Raw genomic sequence first — 23,382 nt, forward strand, 5'->3', positions numbered from 1 at the left:
AATACTAGACTTATGTCTCGTGCCACAACTGCTTCAGTGTTGTTTCTCCAGTGATGACCTGTCATTATGCTCCCCATCACTCAATAATGATGCTCTGTGCAAAGTGATTCTGATTTTCACTCAAGTAACCAATTCCCTGTTCAGCTTCACTGACAACACAGAGCAGTTCCTGAATGGAAGCTGCCGACATGGATCCTCAGAATGGAAATAATTATGATTCACCAGTCACGTACAGAAGGGTGGAAAGTTACAGGGATTTGCCAACTGTTGAGAAGCTCACAGCACTTTAGGTTATGAACAGCAAAAGCAAAGTGAAGACTAAAAAATGTCATGGTAGAAACTTCTGGAATTGATAAAACAAACCAAAAGTTCCATAGAAGTATGGGAAGGAGGATTTTCAACAGGCAATCCAGCACACCACTATCACCTGTATTACCAATTAAGTCCACATACAAACACTGGAGACACTGTCCAGGTAATGACAGAATATTATGCTAGTGCAACCTCTACAAGTAGTCTAGATCCAGCTTTCCACTACTAAAAAAGACACTGAGTAGATGGACATGTGGAATTTCATTTAAAAAAACTTAAGACCATAACATCCACGTTCTGCTGGAGGTAAAATCCATACTAACTAAGGCTTGGAAAACTGCTCTTGCTAGTGAATAGAATCAGTTAAGCATACGAAAACTTAATAATGATAGTGAAAGTAAATAATCCAGAATGAATATTTCATTCTACAGTGGCGTGTGCAAAGATATGAAACTTCCTGGCAGATTAAAACCATTTGTTCTGGTTCGAGTCATGCTTCAGCGCACGAAGACGAGTGATGTAGCTTCTATGTGACATGGATTATATTCCAAAAATATGCTTTCTAAGGACCTCATCACATATAAGAAGGGGTATAAAGGTGAGACCATTTGCTGTTTGTGAAATGGAAAGACACTTTGAACATATTTCTTTTGACGACAAAGCACAAAATGATTTCATCTCATGTCAATGTCAGAACAAAATTAGGAATGATAGACAAGATAAAACACACCAGTATTCTAGCTTATAATAAAAACATGGAAGGTGTGGACCACAGTGACTAGCTAATGGGCTACAACCCTTTTGAGAAGAAACAAATAAAGAGGCGAAAGAAACCTTTTTTCCACATTTTCAGGATGATCATAAATTTGTACTTTTTATGTAACGGGTTGAAATATGTTAGCAAACATCTTGTTGAATTTGTTACTGAATTGGCAACAGCTTTGACAAACAAAGGAGGCTTGATGGAATCAACTTCCATTAAATTAGTTCACCTCTAAACAGACTCAATGGTACACTTTTCTTAAATTGATTCCACTTACAGAAATGTCAAAATGGCCTCAGAGGAGATGTAAGGTTTTATGCAGAATGAATCGAGGCAAGATGAAGCAAGACCTAGGAAAGTGACAAGGAAAGATAACAGGCACTATTGTGAAGAATGATGGTTTTCCAAAATCCTCCATTTTTTTAAATACAAGACAAATGTCACTAAGTAATTTTCGATAAAAAACTACATTTTAATACAGTTTTATTTTCAGTACCAACAACTTCTTGTTGTATCTCCTTGTGAAACAAATCATGACAAAAATTTTTGTTGTTGAGAAAGTAGCACATTTCATTTCATTATAAAAAAGGTCAGTGACAGTTTTGTTTCTTTACAGAATTTCACATAAAGGAGACCTTTCTTTGAAATGCAGTAAACTGAAGTCAGTCCTGCGCAGTAGAATCAACTGCACAAAATTCAGAAAAACTATGAAAAAGCACAGTACCAGCCAGATGAACTACAACCTAGTTGCCTAGTTCTCAAATTGTTAATCTGTCAAGAAGTTTCAAAATGAAATCCTGTTCATACTATCTAGTGACAGATGGAAGGATGCACTTTTCCACAGCTTTCGAGGCAATCCTCATTCTCCTCTCAAAACAAAAGCTTATTAGCAGCAAAGGGAAGACCTTGGAGGGCATGGTGAACCAACAACTAATCTGTGTTGAAGAAATAAAAGAGCACTGTAGTTGCTTTCAGGATGTGTTCAAAAAATATTTGCCTAGTGATAAGATGACAATATTGGAAGCAGCTTTACAGCAGGCATACCAATACAGGCAGAATCTAACTGTTCTACTCAACACAGAAAGAGACATTCCTTGGATTCTTAACCTCTAACAAGAACTCCACAGATGGGAATTCTGTGGTTCACTCTTCATAATCACACAGTACCCTCGCACTAGAATATTTCTCCAGGAATCACATTGATTCTGTCATGTGAGACCATTTAGAGCAGCGGAATGGCACACATGATCAATGGAACATTGCTTACTATGGTGCTCGCTAACTGATTGATTGATTAATTGAGGGGGGTCGTGGGACTAAACGGCGAGGTCATCAGTTCTGCAATTCCAAAGTTACTCGCAGAAGAGAGGGGGTCCACTAAAAGTGAACAGTCCTGTCAGAGAAGCTAAACTATACGAGGAAGTTAAAACATACAGTAGAAGGCATAAAAGGGTATAACAAATCTAGAAACTGGAGAAACAGAGGGGTGAAAGATTGGTCTTTCCATGGGGGATTGGTCAGGGTCTCAAACGAAGAAAACATGATCTGCTCCAGGAGTAAAGCAAAACCTTATATCTGAAAATAAAAACCACTTTTATGGAGGAAACTGACAACCAATTCAACCACCTGTGAGTCATCTGCTAATATTAAAATTAAGGAATCTGGAAGTCTATACCTAGCATTTGATGATCATTTACCACTCCAAGAGATGGTCATTTGAGAACACCCAGATTCCTGCAGCTTGATATGCTTCATGCATCTGAAACCCACTATGGGGCTCTCCTCATAGGCACCACCCAGCCACAGCAAGGCCTGCCTGGTACGGCGGCTGTAGCCACGCGTTCATCAGAATGCTCCAGGAAGACAAGCATCAATTCCTTGGCATACACAAGGAGGGAAGAGCTCAGGTAGCAGTGGTGTGATCGCTGTGTTGTCACGAGCTGGCTACACGTGCTGATGACCTAGTGGGGTGGAGGAGGCTAAGATGGGGAAAGAAGGGGAGAGAGGAATCACACTGTAGATACTAGGGAGGGAGTTCTTCCCCAAATGGCTCATAGTAAAAACAGAAAATTTAGAAGTGGAGGTCAAGCCTCATGCAGGGACCTAAATGAAAAGGAGAGAGAACAGGCAGGAGGAACTAAATTGCGAGCAATACAGGGAATTACGTTGATAGCCAGGTCAACATAGATCAGAGTACCACGAGAGAAGGAGGGAGCAGCAAGAAAAGAGTGAGGATAGGGAGGGAGGGGCATGGTGAAGGAAATGTAGCCAGGCAAGGAAGAATGGGCTGCAATTAGCTAGGGGCCCCCATGTGCACCACAACGAACTCACTAAAGAACTCTGAGCCCAGTGGGGGGAGTGCTCACTATTTGTGGACTATTTCACTATTTTCTGGTTGACCTGTCACTTTTCAACCACCATGCACCATTTGTAGCTCACAATGAAGTAGTTGCACGAGGGCTGGACATTAGTGGTTGTAAGTTCTCTAACGAGAATCTATCAATTCTCACCAAGCTTTTGATGCCCCTGAAAACTGAATGAGGGACACTATACCAAATATTACCAATTCTATGAGGTATCTGACCCTTACTATAATTCATAAACTATGGAGTTGCCTGTGCTAGGAACCAAAAGGCAAAATGCCGATGTTTCTTAATTACAGCTCAAGGAAAGAAATCAGAACCTATCTACACAAAGGCTACTGCATTTTATTATTATTTTCAATGATTTTTCAACAGGATGACTCCACCCTCTGGGTCTCTTTGGTTATGGGTGTTGGTGTTACATTGTGAACAGCCCAAGTCTCTGGGAGTAGTAGTAGTAGTAGTAGTAGTAGTAGTAGTAACTGTTGTGCACTACATCCCCATAAGGTGTACCTGAGCAAGGACAGTAAAATGGAAGTGGCAAGTGAACAAAATAGAAAATTTGCAGTGAATGACTGTTGGAAACTTTATTTCTGATTATTTATTTCATTTTATGATCCAGAAACACACAAATGTAAATTAGTAAGCATGTCTCTCAAAAGAATATCAAGACACTATCCATTAACAGAAGCAACAATTTTATTTTTAAACACGAATCAGTGCCCCAAGCAATGTTACTGGAGGTACATTACATAATGTGTAAGCTTCATTTCAATCATGTTTACCTGACACAAAACATTCTGACCACTCAAAAGTGGTGGAAGGGCAGTCTTTGTAACTATCAATTTTTTTCAGATTATAATGGCTTTCACAGAACTTCCTTTGTATCTGTTAAGAGAGAATCTGAGTGCACTCACTGCACAGTCTAATTTACTTTGAAGCTTTGGCACTCTATGGAAGTGCACAACTTGCAATACAGAATGATACATTTATTAAAATTATAAACAAATTTATTGACCTTATAACATGCTATGCTTAGAACTTTTTGTTATGATAGATTTACAACATTTTCCGTGCACATCAACATCAACTTGGCCACTAATTTGGCATCTGAGGCATCAAAAACATCATGCACAAAGTTCCCTTGCTAGATATGGAACTTATTCCTGATACTGCACGCCAACAACTGATTCATCTCAACAGCCATCCACCTCCATGGATTTTCCCCCAAACTATATCCACCTGAACCTTCTTCCTGTATTCGAGTCTTGGTCTCCCTCTGCAATTTTTACCACCCATACTGTCTCAATTACCAAACTGATGATTTCTTAATGTCCAGGATGTGCACTACCAACCAGTCCATTCTTTCAGTCAAGTTGTGTTTTTTCCCCAATGAGATTTAGTACCCCCCTCCTTAGTTATTTGATCAACACATCTAATGTTCAAGCTTTCTTCTATAGCACCAAATTTCAAATGTATTCTACTCTTGTCCGAACCATCAGTGTCCACACTTCATTGTATACAAGATGACATCCCAGGCACAAACCTTCAGGGAAGTTTTTCTTGCTACTGCCAGCCTACATTTTACACCCTCTCTAACTTGGCTATCATCATTTATTATTCTACCAAAATAGTAAAACTCAAGAACTTCGAGCAACTGATTTCCTTATACAATTCGCTGAGCATCACCCACTTTAATTCGGCTGCATTCTAATACCGTTATTTTCCTTTTGCTTGATGTTCTGTTTATCATCTCTAACATATTACTCATTCCACTCAACTGATCTTCCAAGTCCTTTGTTGTATCTTGATAGAATCTCAGTATCATCAGCAAATCTAAAGGTTATGATTACTTCTCACTGTACATTAATTCCCTTGCCAGTATTCTCCTTGGTTCCTCTTACTACTTGCTCAAAACAGAAACCTGCAACCATGTCTCGCTCCCTTCTCAACTACTGCAATATGGTTTCTGTGTAAGTTGTGAATAACCTTTCACTCACTCATTTTATCTCTGCTACCTTCTGAATTCAATGAATCTAGTCCATTCAGCATTGTGAAAAGCTTTCTCTAAATCTACAAATGCTATAAATGAAAGTTTATCTTTCTTTAAGTTATCTCCTAAGATAAGTCATTGGGTAAATATTGCCATGTACATTCCTAAATTTCTTTGGAACCCAAACTGATTGACCCTGAGATTGGCTCCTATCAGTTTTCATTTTTTCTATCAATAAATTGCGTCAGTATTTTGCAACTATGACTTACTAAACTGGTAGTTCAGTAATACATCTGTCAGCACCTGGCTCGTTTAGAATTAAAATTATTACATTCTTTTTGAAATCAGAGTGTTTTGTCTCTCTTCTGTATTCTGCACACCAAGAATATTTGTTTTGTCAAGACAGGCTCTCCCAAGGATTTCAGTATTTCTGAGGGAATGTCATCTATTTTGCAGTATTCTTTTTTTCTTTCTTTTTAATACTCTGAGAAGAATCTGAAAGCGCAATGAAACAGTGCTCTGTCAAATTCTCTTGCAGTGTCACATTTCCCATTTGATCTTTATTTACTTCATGTTCATTGCCCTTTTACAGTATTTCTATATATTCCTTCTACCTTTCTGTTTTCCCTACTTTGCTTAGTAGCGGCTTGCCATCTGAGCTCTTTATGCTCACATAACTGTCTCTGTTTTCTCCAAAGTTTGTCTACTTTAACAATTAGGTGGTATCCATCTTTCCAATGTTATGTATGGTTCTGCATCCTTGTATCTGTGCTGTAGCCATACCTGCTTCCAACATCAAAACTATAATAAGTGTTGATGTACTGTAGAAGAATACAAGTAAGCAAATGAAGCAGGGTAAACTATGTACCTCGAAGCTTCCTGGCAAAGTAAAACTGTGTGCCGAAACAAGACTCAAACTCGGGATCTTTGCCTTTCACAGGCGAGTGCTCCAGTGACTCATGAGCCATCTTCACAGCTTTACTTCCATCATCAGTACCTTTTCTCCTAAATTCCAAACTTCACAGTAGTTCTCCTGCAAAGGTTCAAGACTAGCACTCCTGGAAGAAAGGATATGGCTTAGCTGGGGGATGTTTCCAGGATGAAATTTTTCACTCTGCAGGGGAGTGTGTGCTGATGTGGAAGGTAGGAGACAAAGGCACTGGCATAAGTAAAGCTGTTATGATGGGTCATGAGTTATGCTTGGGTAGCTCAGATGGTAGAGCCCTTGCCTGTGAAAGCGAAAGGCCCAAAGTTCGAGTCTTGGTGCGGCACACAGCATTAACCTGCCAGGAACTTTCACACCAGCACACATTCTGTTGAAGAGTGAAAATTTCATGCTGGAACTATGAACCTTGTTTGTGATTATATGCAGGTATCAAGTTTGCGACGTATGCAAAGGGTTGCAAACTTATTGCTACAGTGCCTCACCGGGTATAAAATATTTGATAAGGCAGAGATTCGCAAGTTTGGCTAACATGAGTATTAGCTGCACAGCAAGGCAAGATGTTATTTTATAGCACCTTCAAAAGAAGTGTCAATGAATAGTGGTTACAATCTCACAATTTGTGGAGGAACTTTGTCATCATCTATTGATCTCTCGTAATGTTACCTGAATCAAAAGAAAGCAAATGACTGCTTGTGTAACACCAGTGTGCCCTGTGTAAGACAATGACACTTTCCAGGCTTGTCATGTGGCGGGATGTACTCAAGTGTGACCTCCAACAATGAAAGATAAACTTATTAATTATTAATCTATTCACCTAATTACAGATTTTGGATTCTTTCCTAATGATAAACCCACAGGTGAATATATCTTAGAGCTGTTGATTTTATGTCTGGATTCCTTAAATATCAGTTGCAAATTAACCACTTAATAAAAACCACAAGAGAGAGGAGACTGTAATAAACAGATTTCTGATGCACTGAGGAACTTAAATCTGGAATCAGGTTTTTATTGTGGTTATTCAGAGAAAACATACAGGGATACAGTGACAACTATTTTTTCTACAGTTCCAATTGAGGCAGAACGTTAAATCAATGTCACAAAAAGAAGTGGTCAGTTTCCTATGTCACAGCAGATAGTCCTTGGCCACCTCTACTCCTACCAATACTTGTCAACGGTCCTATGTTTTTTGGTCAGAAGCTCACTAAAGTGCACTGATTCTAAAGCTATTAAGACCTACAACTCAGCCATTATCAGCACCATTCTACTGCTTGCAACCAGACCAATCATTACTGGGAGACAATGTCCATGCGAACATGCTTTGCTCTTGGCACGTGCCACCTCCAGTTTTTAACAGTTTGCCTATTTATTAAGTTGAGTACATTGTTGGAAGGTCACTTACATACAAATGTCACCATTTTTACTTGGCGAACTGCCAAGATTTAAATGCATCTTGACTGAATATTGACAGCCCTATCCAGTCTCCTAAGTAATCAAAAACCCCCTGCAAGCCAATGCTTTTCACAGTTGGAACTGAGCAAGAAGTTGATGTCAATCCCAGTGAAATGTTAGTTCTGTTTCCCCTGTTGACTGGTGCAAGCTCTTCTGAAACTGCTGTCTGAAGATGGCCCTAACTGCGAGAGGGTAAATGAATTGACACTAGTGCAGTAGCTGGACACCAAAAGGGAAATACTGAATGCGGAGCTGCCAACACTGTGCATGTGACGCGCGCGCACGCGCACGCACACACACACACACACACACACACACACACACACACACACACACACTATTGCATGCATCACCATCAGTTACGATAAATTTAAACAACACATCAGTTGCAAGAAATTCACCTCTGATGATGCAAATGACAATCCAACATTCTCACCTCCTGTATGAAGACCTGTTCTGCTGATTTCGCTCTGCTGTTTCCCGTTTGCGGAGATTCATAATTTCTTGACCAAACAGCTGGACTGTGACATCCGTGTCAGTATCCGTATTGAAACGACCAACCATGTATGAAGACTCATCAGTTGTTTTCCCAATTTGCTGCACTTCCAGTTCGTGGCCTTGTTTGTAGGAGAGTTATAATGAAAATAATACATTTACTCTATACCATCTCTAAGCACACCAATCAAACTTAATGACTAGTAATTTAACAAATTTCACACTGCAGCAAATATATTTAGAAATTTTGTATTATTCTCCACTTTCAAGCTCTTGTTATAAAACAAAGTTAGTAGTGGAAAATCAAACAATATACAATCCACGGTGTAATAACAAAAACATTATCAAACGAATAGATTATTGCTCACCATATAAAGGAGACAGTGAGCTGCAGAAAGGCACAACAAAAAGGTTGCTATACATTTGAGTTTCTACTTTAGGAAAAACACATACATTTCACCCACGCATAATGTACAAACACACATGACCAAGCAGGGTTTGAGGTCAAGGAACTCTGGAATGTTAATAGGGGAGTGATCTGGGGGCAGTGGGGGTGGATCACTGTGTGGTGGAGGTCAGGCCGGGTCCAACATTGGCTTTGGGTTCAGTCTGATCGGTGGGTTTGGTGGTGATAAAGTGTTTCTACTGTAGGAACTGGGAAGAGAAGAGAAGTTATTCAACAAGTCCAGCATTATTGATTTTAGGAGTGGGGGCAAAATGTAAGGCCTTTGGAAAGGACTGATATTTCTGTGGGAATAAGGCTTTTGGATGAAACACTGACAACTGTGTTTCAGGTTTGTTGAGGTTCTGGATTATGTATGAGGATGTATAAGTACACCCCCCCTCCCCCCCTTGTCCCACACCCTTGGGTGAAAATCCACTTTTTCTCGCGTGAAAGTACATATTTTTCTGTATTAGGTGACAATATATTTTCCACTGGAACTGTAAAACTTATCAATCCTTTGAATGGTAGTGGTTTTATGCACCAGCCTACAGCTCCCTGGCACTTTAGGAAATGAAACCTATCAAAAAACAACATATTGTGGGAAGATCTTTCATGCGTGGCGATGTGTACACTGCACATTTTTGTATTATGAAAGTATCAGTACCAATTTCATCAAATACATCAGTACCAATTTCAACAAATACAGCACGGCAGCTTCTGAAACGTTCAAATCGAGATTTCTCTGAGTGACGTGCTTTTGTCAGCCCGTCATAGCACATGTCACGGGATCTCATCACTCAATGACAGCAAACATTCAGAGCGAAGGCATGTGATGCAGTCAGCCAATAGCAGCATCATTGTTAAGTAGCGCAAACTCACAAATAGGAAAAGTTTTGGTTTAAGTTAATTTAATTACAGTGGAGGTACAAGAAAAGCTAAACTTTTGCATACAATATTCTCGTCTAAATTTATTTATTTATTTATTTATTTTTCAGAGGGTGTGGTTAAGCAGTATCCAAAGAGCATGGCAGCTGAATATTTCTGACTAACTCATTTATAAATTTCACTGCTGTGCACTGAAAGTTTCATGGGTTACCTGCCTGAATACATGTCCCATTGAGCACTTCAACTTTTCTGTAGAAAAGCCAATTATATTTGAAACTGTTCAAACCCTCACCTCACACTTTTAAGGATTATTATACTTTTTGCCATCATTCTTGCACAATTTGTGATGTGTGAAAGGATTGAAATAAATAAACAAACCTAACCTTGAAGTTTGGCCTTTTTTAGTGTGTGTTACCCTTTAAAATATATATCAAACACGAATGTGACAGTAAAATTTTACATAATGGCTGATCTTCTGGGTCTAAATGTTTTTAAATGTGTCTGGTCCTCCAAATGTTAAGATTCGAATGAGAGTCAAATGCTCCGTGATTTAAGAAATTCACTGCACTTTCTCCCACAACATAATTCATCTTGGATGAAAGGAAATTTACTTTGAAAGTAAAGCTTCTCAAGCGACCATTCACAATATTTTCCCACAACCTGTAAGAAATGTAAACAGTTGTGACATCTTGAACATTAAAGCAGTTTGTTGTTACGAAGTATTGCATAGTCTCGTCCGAAAGCGTTTGACACATTTTACTGTTGTGTGTATGCACTATGTTCCGTTGCTTGTAAATGGCACATTTTCTTTGCAACTGAAGTTTTATTTTGGAGTTATTCTCTTATTTATGTTTTATTGGTGCAGTATTATTCTGTAGCAGCGGGCCAAAGTAAAATTCTTTGTCAGAGTATCAGTTCTTACCAGTCAAAATTACAGAAAATTAACTGAAAATTAAAACACTTAGAAATATATGGAAATTAAAAAAACTTGCATGTTTCTTCCAGATGAAAAAATTCCCACATTTTTCCTGGATTTCCTGAGGGTCAAGGTAAATGTAGTAGGTCTGAGAGGCAGGGTTTGTCCGCTATGAGGGGATGTGAGGGAGGTTTAAAGGCTGATGCAGAGGTAGTGGATAATAGTAGTCCAAGGTAGGAAATCACGGAAAACCTAAATCAGAATGGCCGGGCGCGGGATTGAACCGTCGTCCTCCTGCTTAGTTTCTGGAAGGAGAGTTTCACTGTGAGAGATGGGATGAAGGAATATGGAATTGTAGAGCAGGAGAATTTTATGGATGGTGAGAAGGTGTTGCAAGAGGTTTGGGCCTGATTTACACAAATTAACAGGATGGGATTCTTGAGCAATATGGAATGGCAGAATCTGAACAGATAAATATCATCTTGGAAGGAGGGTATGCAGTTGGAGGTAGGTAATTTGCTTGTCACGGTATTTGTGGAGATTCCATCAACTATACAAAAATGGAGGAATAATATACGGGAATGTGTTCTAACTGGGCATAGGAAACTTTTCTGTATTGGTGCAAAAGGAAGGAGCAATGAATCATGGTCAAGGATAAAAAAATGTGTAAAAATATATAGACATCTGTCAGGAATAACTCCCTGCTCCAGCCTCCTCTTCACCCTCTTTTCTGTTAGGCACAGTTGCTGTACATGGTTTGGCCTCAGCAGCCAGAGACAGGGTGTGCGCGCGCGTGTGTGTGTGTGTGTGTGTGTGTGTGTGTGTGTGTGTGTGTGTGTGTGTGTGTTTCTACTTAAGAAGGAGGCCTTTTGGCTGAAAGCTCAAATGTACAGTTGCCTTAACATCTCTATATGGTGAGTATCAATATACTCATTTCACGATATTAAAATAGGTAGTTGGGTACATCAAATGCAGTTCTCAATTTTACCAACAAAATTTCAAATATAAACTTAATAAAAAGTAAACACAATGTAAAGTACTCAACAGACAACAATCACAACTCATTATAGCACTAATGTACCTGTGAAATGGGCCCTCAACTGATATAAATATGTCATTACTGCCAACTTGTCTGGCACTGTTAACAAATCCATGTCTCCTGGTTCAATCACCTTTGGTATTCCCAAGGCTTCACCAGCCTCAAATGCTTTCTTACAATTTCCTTTTACATCATGTGTAGAGAGTGAATCAAATTCTCTGCAAAAAAGAAAAAAATTTCAGCCAAATTATTATTCACATATATTTCTACTTCTGTTCCAACGAGGACACAACCCACATACTGTGTACTATACATGTGAGATTTTGTTTACTTTAGTAATCTGAATATTTCATGGGTCATATTCATTTAACTATGATGTGTAATTGGAAACGCGGTTTCCGAATGCAAAAATATTCACACAACTGTTATACTTTTGTTGATCTAAATTTCAATGTAATGATCAAGAATAGTTTGAAATTTATCTGTAGAATAATAGTAGTTGCCATGCAAAAATGTTTTCAATTTGTGTTTAGAACTATCTTCATTGTCTATTAGTGCCTTCAATTCAACAGGAGGTGGTCAAAATAATTCTATAGTTGCATACTTTGCTAGCTTATGTGCAAAAGTACACTTAAGTTGATGGCAGTGGTGCCCATTATTAACTCACTCAATATGTTTATGAATACTACTTCATACTCTAATCCATCCTTAACAAAAAACTGCATTAACAGTTCAAAGTACTGTTGGGTGACTGCTAGTTTTCCTACAAAGGTTTCAAGGATGTCCCCTCTCGCTCTATTTTCATTTCATGATCAAGATTTTGAAAAAAAGCAGTTTCACCAGCAAAATCTACTACATTTGCAACTTTTGAGAGACCAAAATAAGTGTTACTCATTGTCATTGTTGTTGTGGTCTTCAGTCCAGAAACTGGTTTCATGCAGCTCTCCATGCTACTCTATCCTGTGCAAGCTTCATCTCTCAGTACCTACTGCAACCTACATCCTTCTGACTGCTTAGTGTATTCATCTCTTGTTCTCCCTCTACGATTTTTACCCTCCGTACTTCCTTCCAATACTAAATTGGTGATCCCTTGTTGCTTCAGAACATGTCCTACCAACCGATCCCTTCTTCTAGTCAAGTTGTGCCACAAATTTCTCTTCTCCCCAATTCTATTCAATACCTCCTCATTAGTTATGAGATAGGTATCTCATTTTCAGCATTCTTCTGTAGCACCAAACTTCGAAATCTTCTATTCTCTTCATGTCCAAACTATTTATTGTCCATGTTTCACTTCCACACATGGCTATACTCAATACAAATACTTTCAGAAATGACTTCCTGACACTTAAATCTATACTCGATGTTAACAAATTTCTCTTCTTCAGAAACGCATTCCTTGTCATTGCTAGTCTATATTTTATATCCTTTCTACTTCAACCACCATCAGTTATTTTGCTCCCCCAATAGCAAAACTCATTTACTACTTTAAGTGTCTCATTTCCTAATCCAATTCCCTCAGCATCATCAGACTTAATTTGACTACATTCCATTATCCTCATTTTGCTTTCGTTGATGTTCATCTCATATCCTCCTATCAAGACACCGTCCATTTTGTTCAAGTGCTCTTCCAGGTTCTTTCTGTCTCTGACAGAATTACAATGTCATTGGCAAACCTAGAAGTTTTTATTTCTTCTCCATGGATTTTAATACCTACTCCAAATTTTTCTTTTGTTTGGTTTATTGCTTGCTCAATATACAGATTGAATAACATTGGGGATAGGCTACAACCCTGTCTCACTCCCTTCCCAACCACTGCTTCCCTTTCGCGTCCCTCGACTCTTATAGCTGCCATTTGGTTTCTGTACAAATTGTAAATAGCCTTTCGCTCCCTGTATTCCACCCCTGCCACCTTCAGAATTTGAAAGAGTATTCCAATCAACATTGTCAGAAGCTTTCTCTAAGTCTACAAATGCTAGAAAGGTAGGTTTGCCTTTCCTTAATCTTTCTTCTAAGGTAAGTCGTAGGGTCAGTATTACCTCACGTGTTCCAACATTTCTATGGAATACAAAATTATCTTCCTCGAGGTCGGCTTCTCCCAGTTTTTCCATTTGTCTGTAAAGCATTCGCATTAGTATTTTGCAGCTGTGAATTATTAAACTGATAGTTTGGTAATTTTCACATCTGCCAACACCTGCTATCTTTGGGATTGGAATTATTATGATCTTCTTGAAGTCTGAGGGTATTTCACCTGTCCCACACATCTAGCTCACCAGATGGAAGAGTTTCGTCAGGGCTGGCTATCCCAAGGCTATCAGTAGTTCTACTGGAATGTTGTCTATTCCCAGGGCCTTGTTTCGACTTAGGTCTTTCAGTGTTCTGTCAAACTCTCCACACAGTATTGTATCTCCCATTTCATCTTCACCTACCTCCTCTTCCATTGCCATAACATTGTCCTCAAATACATCGCCTTTGTATAGACCCTCAATATATTCATTCCACCTTTCTGCTTTCCCTCCTTTGCTTAGAACTGAGTTTCCATCTGAGCTTTTGATATTCATACAAGTGGTTCTCTTTTCTCCAAAGGTCTCTCTAATTTTCCTGTAGGCAATAACTATCATACCCTTAGTGAGATATCCCTCTAGATACTTGCATATGTCCTCCAGCCATCCCTGATTAGCCATTTTGCTTTTCCTGTCGATCTCATTTTTGAGACGTTTGTATTCCTTTTTGCTTGCTCCATTTACTGCATTTTTATATTTTCTTCTTTCATCAATTAAATTCGATATATCTTCTGTTACCCAAGGGTTTCTAGTACCCCTCATTTTTTTACCTACTTTATCCTCTGCTGCCTTCACTACTACATCCATCAAAGCTACCCATTCTTCTTCTACTGTATTTCTTTCCCCCATTCCTGTCAATTGTTCCCTTATGCTCTCCTTTAAACTCTGTAGAACCTCTGGTTCTTTCAGTTTATCCAGGTCCCTTCTCCTTAAATTCCCACCTTTTCGCAGTTTCTTCAGTTTTAATCTACAGTTCATAACCAATAGATTGTGGTCAGAGTCCACATCTGCCCCTGGAAATATCTTACAATTTTAAACCTGGTTCCTAAATCTCTTTGTTGGCATTATATAATCTATCTGAAAGCTTCCTGTATCTCCAGACCTCTTCCATAAATACAACCTTCTTTCATGATTCTTGAATCAAGTGTTAGCTATGATTAAGTTATGCTCTTTGCAAAATTCTACCACGCGGCTTCCTCTCATTTTTTACCCCCATTCCATATTCAACTACCACGTTTCCTTATCTCCCTTTTCCTACTATCGAATTCCAGTCACCCATGACTATTAAATTTTTGTCTCCCTTTGCTATCTGAATAAATTGTTTTATCTCTACATACATTTCATCAATCTCTTCGCCATCTGCGGAGCTAGTTGGCTTATAAACTTGTACTACTGTGGTAGGCGCGAGCTTCGTGTCTATCTTGGTCACAATAATGCGTTCACTATGCTGTTTGTACTAACTTACCCACACCCCTATTTTTTTATTCATTATTAAACCTACTCCTGCACTACCCCTATTTGATTATGTATTTGTAACTTGTATTCACCTGACCAGAAATCTTGTTCCTCATGCCACCAACCTTTACTAATTCCCACTATGCCTAACTTTAACCTAGCTATTTCCCTTTTTAAATTTTCTATCCTACCTGCCCAATTAACAGATCTGACATTCCAAACTCCGATCCGTAGGACACCAGTTTTCTTTCTCCTGGTAACGACACCCTCCTGAGTAGTCCCTGCCTGGAGATCCAAATGGGGGACTATTTTACCTCCAGAATATTTTACCCAAGAGGACGCCATCATCATTTAACCATTCAGAAAAGCTGCATGGCCACGGGAAAAATTACGGTTTGTAGTTTCCCCTTGCTTTCAGCCATTCACAGTACCAGTACAGCAAGGCTGTTTTGGTTAATGTTAGAAGACCAGGTCAGTCAATCATCCAGACTGTTGCCCCTCTTTAGGAACCACACATTTGTCTGTCCTCTCAACAGATACCCCTCCGTTGTGGTTGCACCTACAGTACGGCTACCTGTATTGCTGAGGCGCGCAAGCCTCCCCACCAACATCAAGATCCATGGTTCATGGGGGGGGGGGGGGGGGGTGTTACTCATTGTTGTAGTAATTTTCCTTGAAGGGGAATACCAATGCCCTATCCTGACTATGTTAAATTATCATATTTATATCCTGTTTTCTCAGGCACTATCTAAATTAATGAAACATATTTTTGCCAGAAACACAGACATATCTTATACAGTCACTGATCTACTATCATTTATCTAACTTTGTTACGAATCAAGATGTGAATTTTCTAATGAATTTCTTAAAAATTTATGTAATTAAAAAAATTAATTGTTATATATCCATATAAACACAATACTGCTGTGAGTAAGAGGTAAAAATTTGAGAGTTTTTGCCTTTCAAACAGTTTCAATACAAAACTGGCTCAACACATTGTTCTAAAACAAAAACATATGCAAGGCCAAAAGTAATGGATTTCATGTATGTGAACACAGCTGCAAGCCAGAAAAGACACTCTCCTCTGAACTTGTCTGCCTACATCTGCCTTGATACAGGATGATAATCATGTGGCTCATCAAGCACATTTCTTCTTTATCTCCTGATAATAAAGCTGCATCAGATCTAACTCAAGTTAATGACAAACACAAACTTCGGACTGTACCAAGACAAACATGGGCAGCTATCCCTCACAGTCAGTGGCCATCTAACTAAGCCATTGGAATTACTCACTCACATGCTTCCTACCACGGCAGGAAGTAAGCAGCACAAGGTTAAAGCTTTGAGTATCTCAATGAACCACAATCTAGACGGCAGCTGAAAATTCATATATTAGGAGAGACCAATTTCTGTGGTGTTAAGATAGCCCAGCATGTAGTTTTAACCCATCACTGAACTTTACCTTATAACATTTTTAAATAGCTAGCTAAAGTGAGTGAGAATATTTCAGTCAAACAGTAAAAATATAATTTCATAATATTAAGAGACAAAGAACTTAAGTGAAATTACATGGGAACCCAAAAGAGTGCTTAATAGTCATTCATTCACCATGTATACAATTAAATAAAAAATTACAATAATCTGAACTAACATAAGATCTGGACGGAAATGATGTATAACAGCACAGAAGGCCATGCCATTCCTCCAAGATGTTGTTAGATTGGTCACTTTCACGCCAGGATAATCTTGGGTTACCTCTTTGCACCATTCCAATAGATCTTGCCCTGGAGTGGTTTCTGCAAGTTTTGGAGATTTTCGCTCACCCTGGGGGAAAAAAAGAATATTGTGAACGTTTAGCACTAAAACGTTTACATCAGAAAAAAAGAAGATCACACTGATGTGCCAGAAAAAACTAACAAGCAATTTTTAAAATACATAGCTGAACTATCAAATAATAAAAGAAGCAAGTTGGAGATTAACAAGGACAGAACTAATGGGTGTTTAGGTTGAGAGGAAAGAGTAGATAACAGCAACTACTCACTCAAATTAATTCACTGATCATAAAATAATTTTTCTTCATTTGTTTACACAATATACAGCACTTGACAAATAATAAAATATCACAACTGGATATTGGATGTTGTCAGTGTAGGTAGTGCCCTATGGCCATTACTCTGACTGGTAGTTTCATGGACGTCATGTAAAACAAAACTTGAGAGTCAATTACTACGCTTGTAGTAACAAACAAAGCTTATAGTTTAAGATACCACCAGTGACGGGTTGCATGTGTTCTCTCTCATGTTTGTCTATTCACATAATACAAATAAGATGTATTTATTACAGATGGGGCTGAGGTGTATCATACTCGATGGTGTCAGACCAAAGGGCAGTCGTTACAACATGATTGTCACATATTACGATTTCTGAAACAATGAAACATGATAAGAAGTGTAGTAAGATCAATAATATCTAACAAATACATGATGGAGGCTGTGTAAATAACAGAAGATTCACAAGGATGTGAAAAGTGCTGTATGTAGTTGCAATTTCTTCCCAGCATAGCACAGAAGATGACTAACAGAAAAAAATACAGAAACGTGATACTTCGGAAAAAATACAATTTTTCAGTTATAATGATCAGTCCTTTTTCATGCAATAATGTCTCTTTCTTATAAGAATGTAGACATACAGCAATATGGGACTGAGGGGGACTGGGGGAGGGGGGGGGGGAGGGGGAGGGGGGGTTCTAAGCAGACTGCCCACCATAGATTCTAATGGCATAACTTTAAAGTCAGAGACTGTCAGGAGCAGGAGTTATAAAAATCTTTTCCTAGTCAACATCAACCTCATTTTGGCAGTAGTCTGTCTTCATCTCCATAGTTGAGAAATACTTTGCTCTTTTCAAGCGGTATAGGATGTTAACACCAGACAGTGGATAAACATCTTTCCCTGTAATTTTATTCAGTCTTTGGTAGTAGACACACAAGCACTATATGCTGTCCTTCACACAGACCACAGGAGAGCACTAAGGACCTTCTGAAGGTTCAATGATAACTTGTGGCACCTTCTCCATTTCCTCCTGGGTTAACTGCTGTTCTGCTGGTGACACCCTATACACAAGTCATGGCTAATTGGTGAATGATCCCTAGTATGATACAGTGTTTGGCATGAGCTGCTTGGCCTGTCTCTTCTCTACTCCTGATTAGAAAGCACCTGAAAATTGTTGCAGAACAGCTATAACTCACCTACGCTGTTCGTCTGATAGTCCAGATCACATTGGCAATTCCATAGTGGCTTCCTCTCCTGCACTGCCTTTAGGGTAATGGAGCACAATACCTCGTACGTTAACACTAAGCTGCCTTTCCTGGACTCGTTTGCTGTCCCTATGCACTTACCTTTATGAATGAGTTGGGGTTGCTCGTGACTATGATCCAATAGTTCTTCTTTACGGACAATGCTTATGATTATCGCTGGCATGTAGCATTTCCTTGGAGAGCTTATCAGCTTTTTGAAATCTACAAGAGCTTCACATATACTGAAGTAGAAAGCTCTGAAATATTTAGTGAGGCACAGATGGTATATCAGAGAGACAGATTAGATGCCACAGGAGGAGCATTGTTCATTGCAGTTGACAATAATATTGTTTGTACTGAGGCCTGACTGGGAAGTTATCGGGACACATGTAATAAGTCTAGGTGAATTCAAGTCACCTGATCCTGCCATCACAGTTTTATAATTGCACAAAGAAAATCTACACACAACAGTGTAGGAACAGGAAGATCATGCAATATCAATTGGAAACAACCTTAACTTACCAAGTATAGGATGAGATGTTTATGGACTCATTGCAATTGTTACAAATAGACAGCCCTGTTAAGTATTTTTGAACACTTTTCCAAAAATTGTCTTGAGCAACCAGTTAGAAAGCCCACATGCAACAGGAATATTTTAGACCCTATAGCTTCAAACAAGCTTGACCTTATCGACATTGTCAGTATAGACACAGGGTCAGGGATCATGATATAACGACGATGGTTACCAAAGTTAATAAATCCACCACGAATGTCAGGAGAGTATTCTGCTAGAAACACAGATAAGCAGTTGTTAGCATCCTACTTCAAAAATAAATAGACTTCACTTACTTCCCATATGACAAGCAGAGATGAATTACAGGCAAAGCTTAAATGGGCTGTACTTTGTGCCCTGGAGAAGGCTGTGCCAAGTAAGTGGACTAAAGATGGAAAAGACCTACCACGGTTTGGTCACAAAATACAGAAAATGCTGAGGAAGTAGACACACTTGCAATATCAACTGAAAACAGAACATATAAATCATGATGAGCAAAAATTATCAGAAATATGTATGTCTGTAAAAAGGTTGAAGTATAAGGCATACAAAAACTACCACAATCACACCTTAGGAAAAGAGCAAGTTTGTTTGTGTGGCCATCCTCTGCAGCAAGCAATAGATACTTGTTTCATAAATAAAACTGCCTTTTCCTGCTGCTAGTTATTTTATTTATCCCATATGCGTTTTACCTTCTCCTGTTCTAAGGCATTATCAGTGGGATCTATAACAATACAGTTTTGTTAGTTCTAGATTATTAAACAGTTCACTTCATAATTTTTTTGTAAAACATTACTTACGATTTGCTGATCTGCATTTCCTCACTTCTGGTGTGGAGGTCGCACTATCACTTTTATCACTGCCATCTAATCACATCTTTGTGTTCTAACCTTCCACACACTGTTCAACATGTTTCTCACAATTTTTTGTGGTGGACTATTGTTTTTTTTTGTCACTCGATAGAAATATTTCATCGTATACTGTTTTTAACAATGTAAATATTGTGACTCCATTACGTGTTTCATCATCTTTGGTATGTGTACCTGTTTGTTGCCAACCTAACGAAGTATATGGTTCCCCCCCCCCCCTCCCCTAGGAGGGTGGGGGGCTACTAGCTGTTAGTGAGTGGTTGAAAACTTTTGTGACAGCTGATTTGACTTTTTGTTTCAATATTCTGTGGAGGGGTTCATGAATGACTTGAGTGAGTTGAGTGAGTGAGTGAAAAGATGTTGAGTTCTATTATTATTATTATTATACTGGACATTATAATTTTATTAATACTTTTTGTAAACGTAAAAAAAAACTCCCTCTCCCTCTCCCTCCCTCTCTCTCTCTCTCTCTCTCTCTCTCTCTCTCTCTCTCTCTCTCTCTCTCTCATACAGACACATATAAACATCATAAATAGAAATTAGTCTCAAACATATACTTTGTTAGGTTGGCAACAAATAGGTAAACATACCAAAGAAGATGAAACACGTAATGGAGTCACAATATTTACATCGTGAAAAACAGTGTTTGACGAAATAGTTGTTTCGAGTGACAAGAGAACAATAGTCCAACCCACAAAAAAGAGCGAGAAACATGGTGAACAGTGTATGGAAGGCGAGAACACAAAGATGTGATTATATGGCAGCCCTAAAAGTGGTAGTGCGACCTCCAGACCAGATGTGAGGAAATGCAGATCAGCAGATCTTAAGTAATTACTTCTTTTACAAAAAAATTGCAAAGTGAACTGTTTTACAATCTAAAACTAATAAAATTATATCGTTATAGATCCCACTGATGATGCCTTAGAACAGGGGAGGGCGAAATGCATATGGGATAAATAAAGTAACTAGCAGCCGGAAAAGGTAGTTTTATTTACAAAACAAGTACTTGCTGAGAATCCGAGAAAATCTAGTCCTACATACAATCGCTAAGCTGATCGAACATTTCTATCGAGTCACTCATTGACCAGTCTGGTGTGGCAGTTGAAGAGAGCAAAACAAAAACTGATGTTTTAAATCTCTCATTTAAGAAATCATTCACGCAAAAGGGATGTACAAACATACCATTGACCATCACACACGCTCCAATATGGAATAGATAGGAATGGGCGTCCCTGGTGTACAGAAGTAACTGAAAGAGCTTAAAACAGGTAAGTCACCAGGGCTGAATGGAATCTCAATCTGGTTTTAAGAAAGTACTCTTTGCAACAGCCCCTTACTAAGCTCACATTTGCTGCCAATCTTCCACCCAGTGCCAAGTGCTACATGACTGGCAAAAAGCTCAGGTGACTGCTGCATACAAGAAGAGTAAGAGAACATACCCATGGAATTACACACCAATATTATCATCATCAGTCTGCTGCAGAATTCTTGAACATATTCTCAATTCGAACATGAAAAATTTCCTTAAGACAGAAGAGCTTCTGTCCACAAATCAGCAAGGATTTGGATAGCATTACTCATGCAAAACTCTGCTTGCCCTTTGTTCACATGATATATGATATCCTGAGAACCACCGGATGGAAGGCAACAGGCAAATTCCACATTCCAGGATTTCCAGAAAGCATTTGACACAGTGACCCACTGCATTGTGTTAATGAAGGTGTGAGCATATGGAGAAGGTTCAGTGGCTCTAAGACTCCTTAAGTAATAGAACCCAGTACAATGATCTCAATGCCGAGTGTTCAGCAGAGACGTGTATCATTTGGAGTGCACCATGGAAGTATGCTAGGACCACTCTTCATACATAAATTACCTAATGACAGGGTGAGCAGCTGTTTGCTGATGATGTCATAGTATACGAGAAGGTACCATTGCTGCACGACTGTAAGATACAAGACGAGTTAGATAAATTTTCTAGTTGGTGTGATTAATGGCAATTAGCTCAAAATGCAGAAAAACATAAGTTAATGCAGATGAGTAGGAAAAACAGTCATAATGTTTGGATACAGCATTAGTTGTGTACTGCTTGACATATGTCGTGTCAGTTAAATATCTGGGGCTTAACACTGCGTTTTTGGGAGAAGTTTTGCCAAGTATGCTTCAGCCATAAAGGAGACTGCATACAGAACACTAGTGAAAACCATTCTTGAGTACTGTTAGAGTGTTTGAGATCATCAGGTTGGGTTACAGGAAGACACTGAAGCAATTTGAGGCAAGTTGCTAGATTTGTTACTGGTAGGTTTGATAAACACATGAGCAGTACACACACACTTCACGAACTCAAGTGGGGTCCCTCAAGAGAAGATGAGGTTCTTTTTGTGGAATACCACTGAGAAAATTGGGAGAACTGGCATTTGAAGCTGATTGCACGGCAATTCTACTGCCACCAATGCACATTTTGCATAAGGGCCATGAAAATATGAGAATTTAGGGCTCATACTGAGGCATAAAAACAGTCGTTTATCCCTTGCTCAATATGCGAGTGGAACAGGAAAGGAAATGACTAGTACTGATATAAGGTATCCTCCATCACACACCATATGGTGGCTTGGGGAGTATGTATGGAGATGTAGATGTAGATCACCATTGACAACTGGGACTCATCTCATTGATGATGTGATAACAATGCCTTCAATGGCAAACAACCACCCACAGCCAAGTTTTTATGCATGCTTGTTCAGATGGCTTCATCAATCTGGAGCTCTTATCTTGCACAGCAAGTGCTTGTAATGCCTACATGAAGTCCCGTCCAAGATTAACATTATGACTACAGTCTGTGAAAATGATGAATTTGGAGGGCTGTGTTTTGTCATAGATAGTTATTCTCACAATACACATTCCTATCTGACGGGCACATTTATCATTTGAAACTTCCCGCACAATTGCTTTTATATCAAGTCAGCAGCTAGGCAAGCAGTTGACAGCTCTATATGTTGATTGGGAATGGCTACAGCATGCTGGGGCACAATTTTTTTCCCAACAGGTCGATTAAAATCATCTGTAGTTGACTGGTGTGAATAAGACTGTAATGTTGGGTGACATCTGGTGGCATAATAGTCATCAAACAGTTATCTTCTTTCTTTTTCTTTTAGTTCTTCTTTAATATTTGTATTATCTATCCCTATTTTTTGTCTGTATCCTAGATATTTATAGGCATCTGTTTTTTCCATCGCTTCTATGCAGTTGCTGTGGTTATCCTATATGTAATCTTCTTGTTTACTGTGTTTTCCCTTGACTATGCTATTTTTCTTACATTTGTCCGTTCCAAAAGCCATATTTATATCATTGCTGAATACTTCTGTTATCTTTAGTAATTGGTTGAGTTGTTGATTTGGTGCTGCCAGTAGTTTTAGATCATCCACGTATAGCAAATGTGTGATTTTGTGTGGGTATGTTCCAGTAATATTGTATCCATAATTTGTATTATATAGCATGTTGGATAGTGGGTTCAGAGCAAGGCAGAATCAGAAAGGACTTAATGAGTCT

The 23,382-nt window shown here is 38.8% G+C and overlaps 1 protein-coding gene across 3 annotated transcripts in view; it reads right to left on the reverse strand.

The window, feature by feature from the left end:
• LOC126272059 (EH domain-binding protein 1) overlaps window positions 1-23,382 on the reverse strand; it is a 197,302-nt gene that overhangs the window by 92,560 nt on the left and 81,360 nt on the right. For all 3 annotated transcript variants that reach the window (XM_049974582.1, XM_049974581.1, XM_049974583.1), the window contains exons 8-10: window positions 16,773-16,945; window positions 11,649-11,824; window positions 8,263-8,443 (exon numbers count right to left, since the gene is read on the reverse strand). In XM_049974582.1, the coding sequence (XP_049830539.1) occupies window positions 8,263-8,443; window positions 11,649-11,824; window positions 16,773-16,945 (530 nt within the window). The remainder of the gene's footprint in view (window positions 1-8,262; window positions 8,444-11,648; window positions 11,825-16,772; window positions 16,946-23,382) is intronic.

Source organism: Schistocerca gregaria, chromosome 5 (genome assembly GCF_023897955.1).
Source record: "Schistocerca gregaria isolate iqSchGreg1 chromosome 5, iqSchGreg1.2, whole genome shotgun sequence".
Taxonomy (NCBI): Eukaryota; Metazoa; Arthropoda; class Insecta; order Orthoptera; family Acrididae; genus Schistocerca; species Schistocerca gregaria.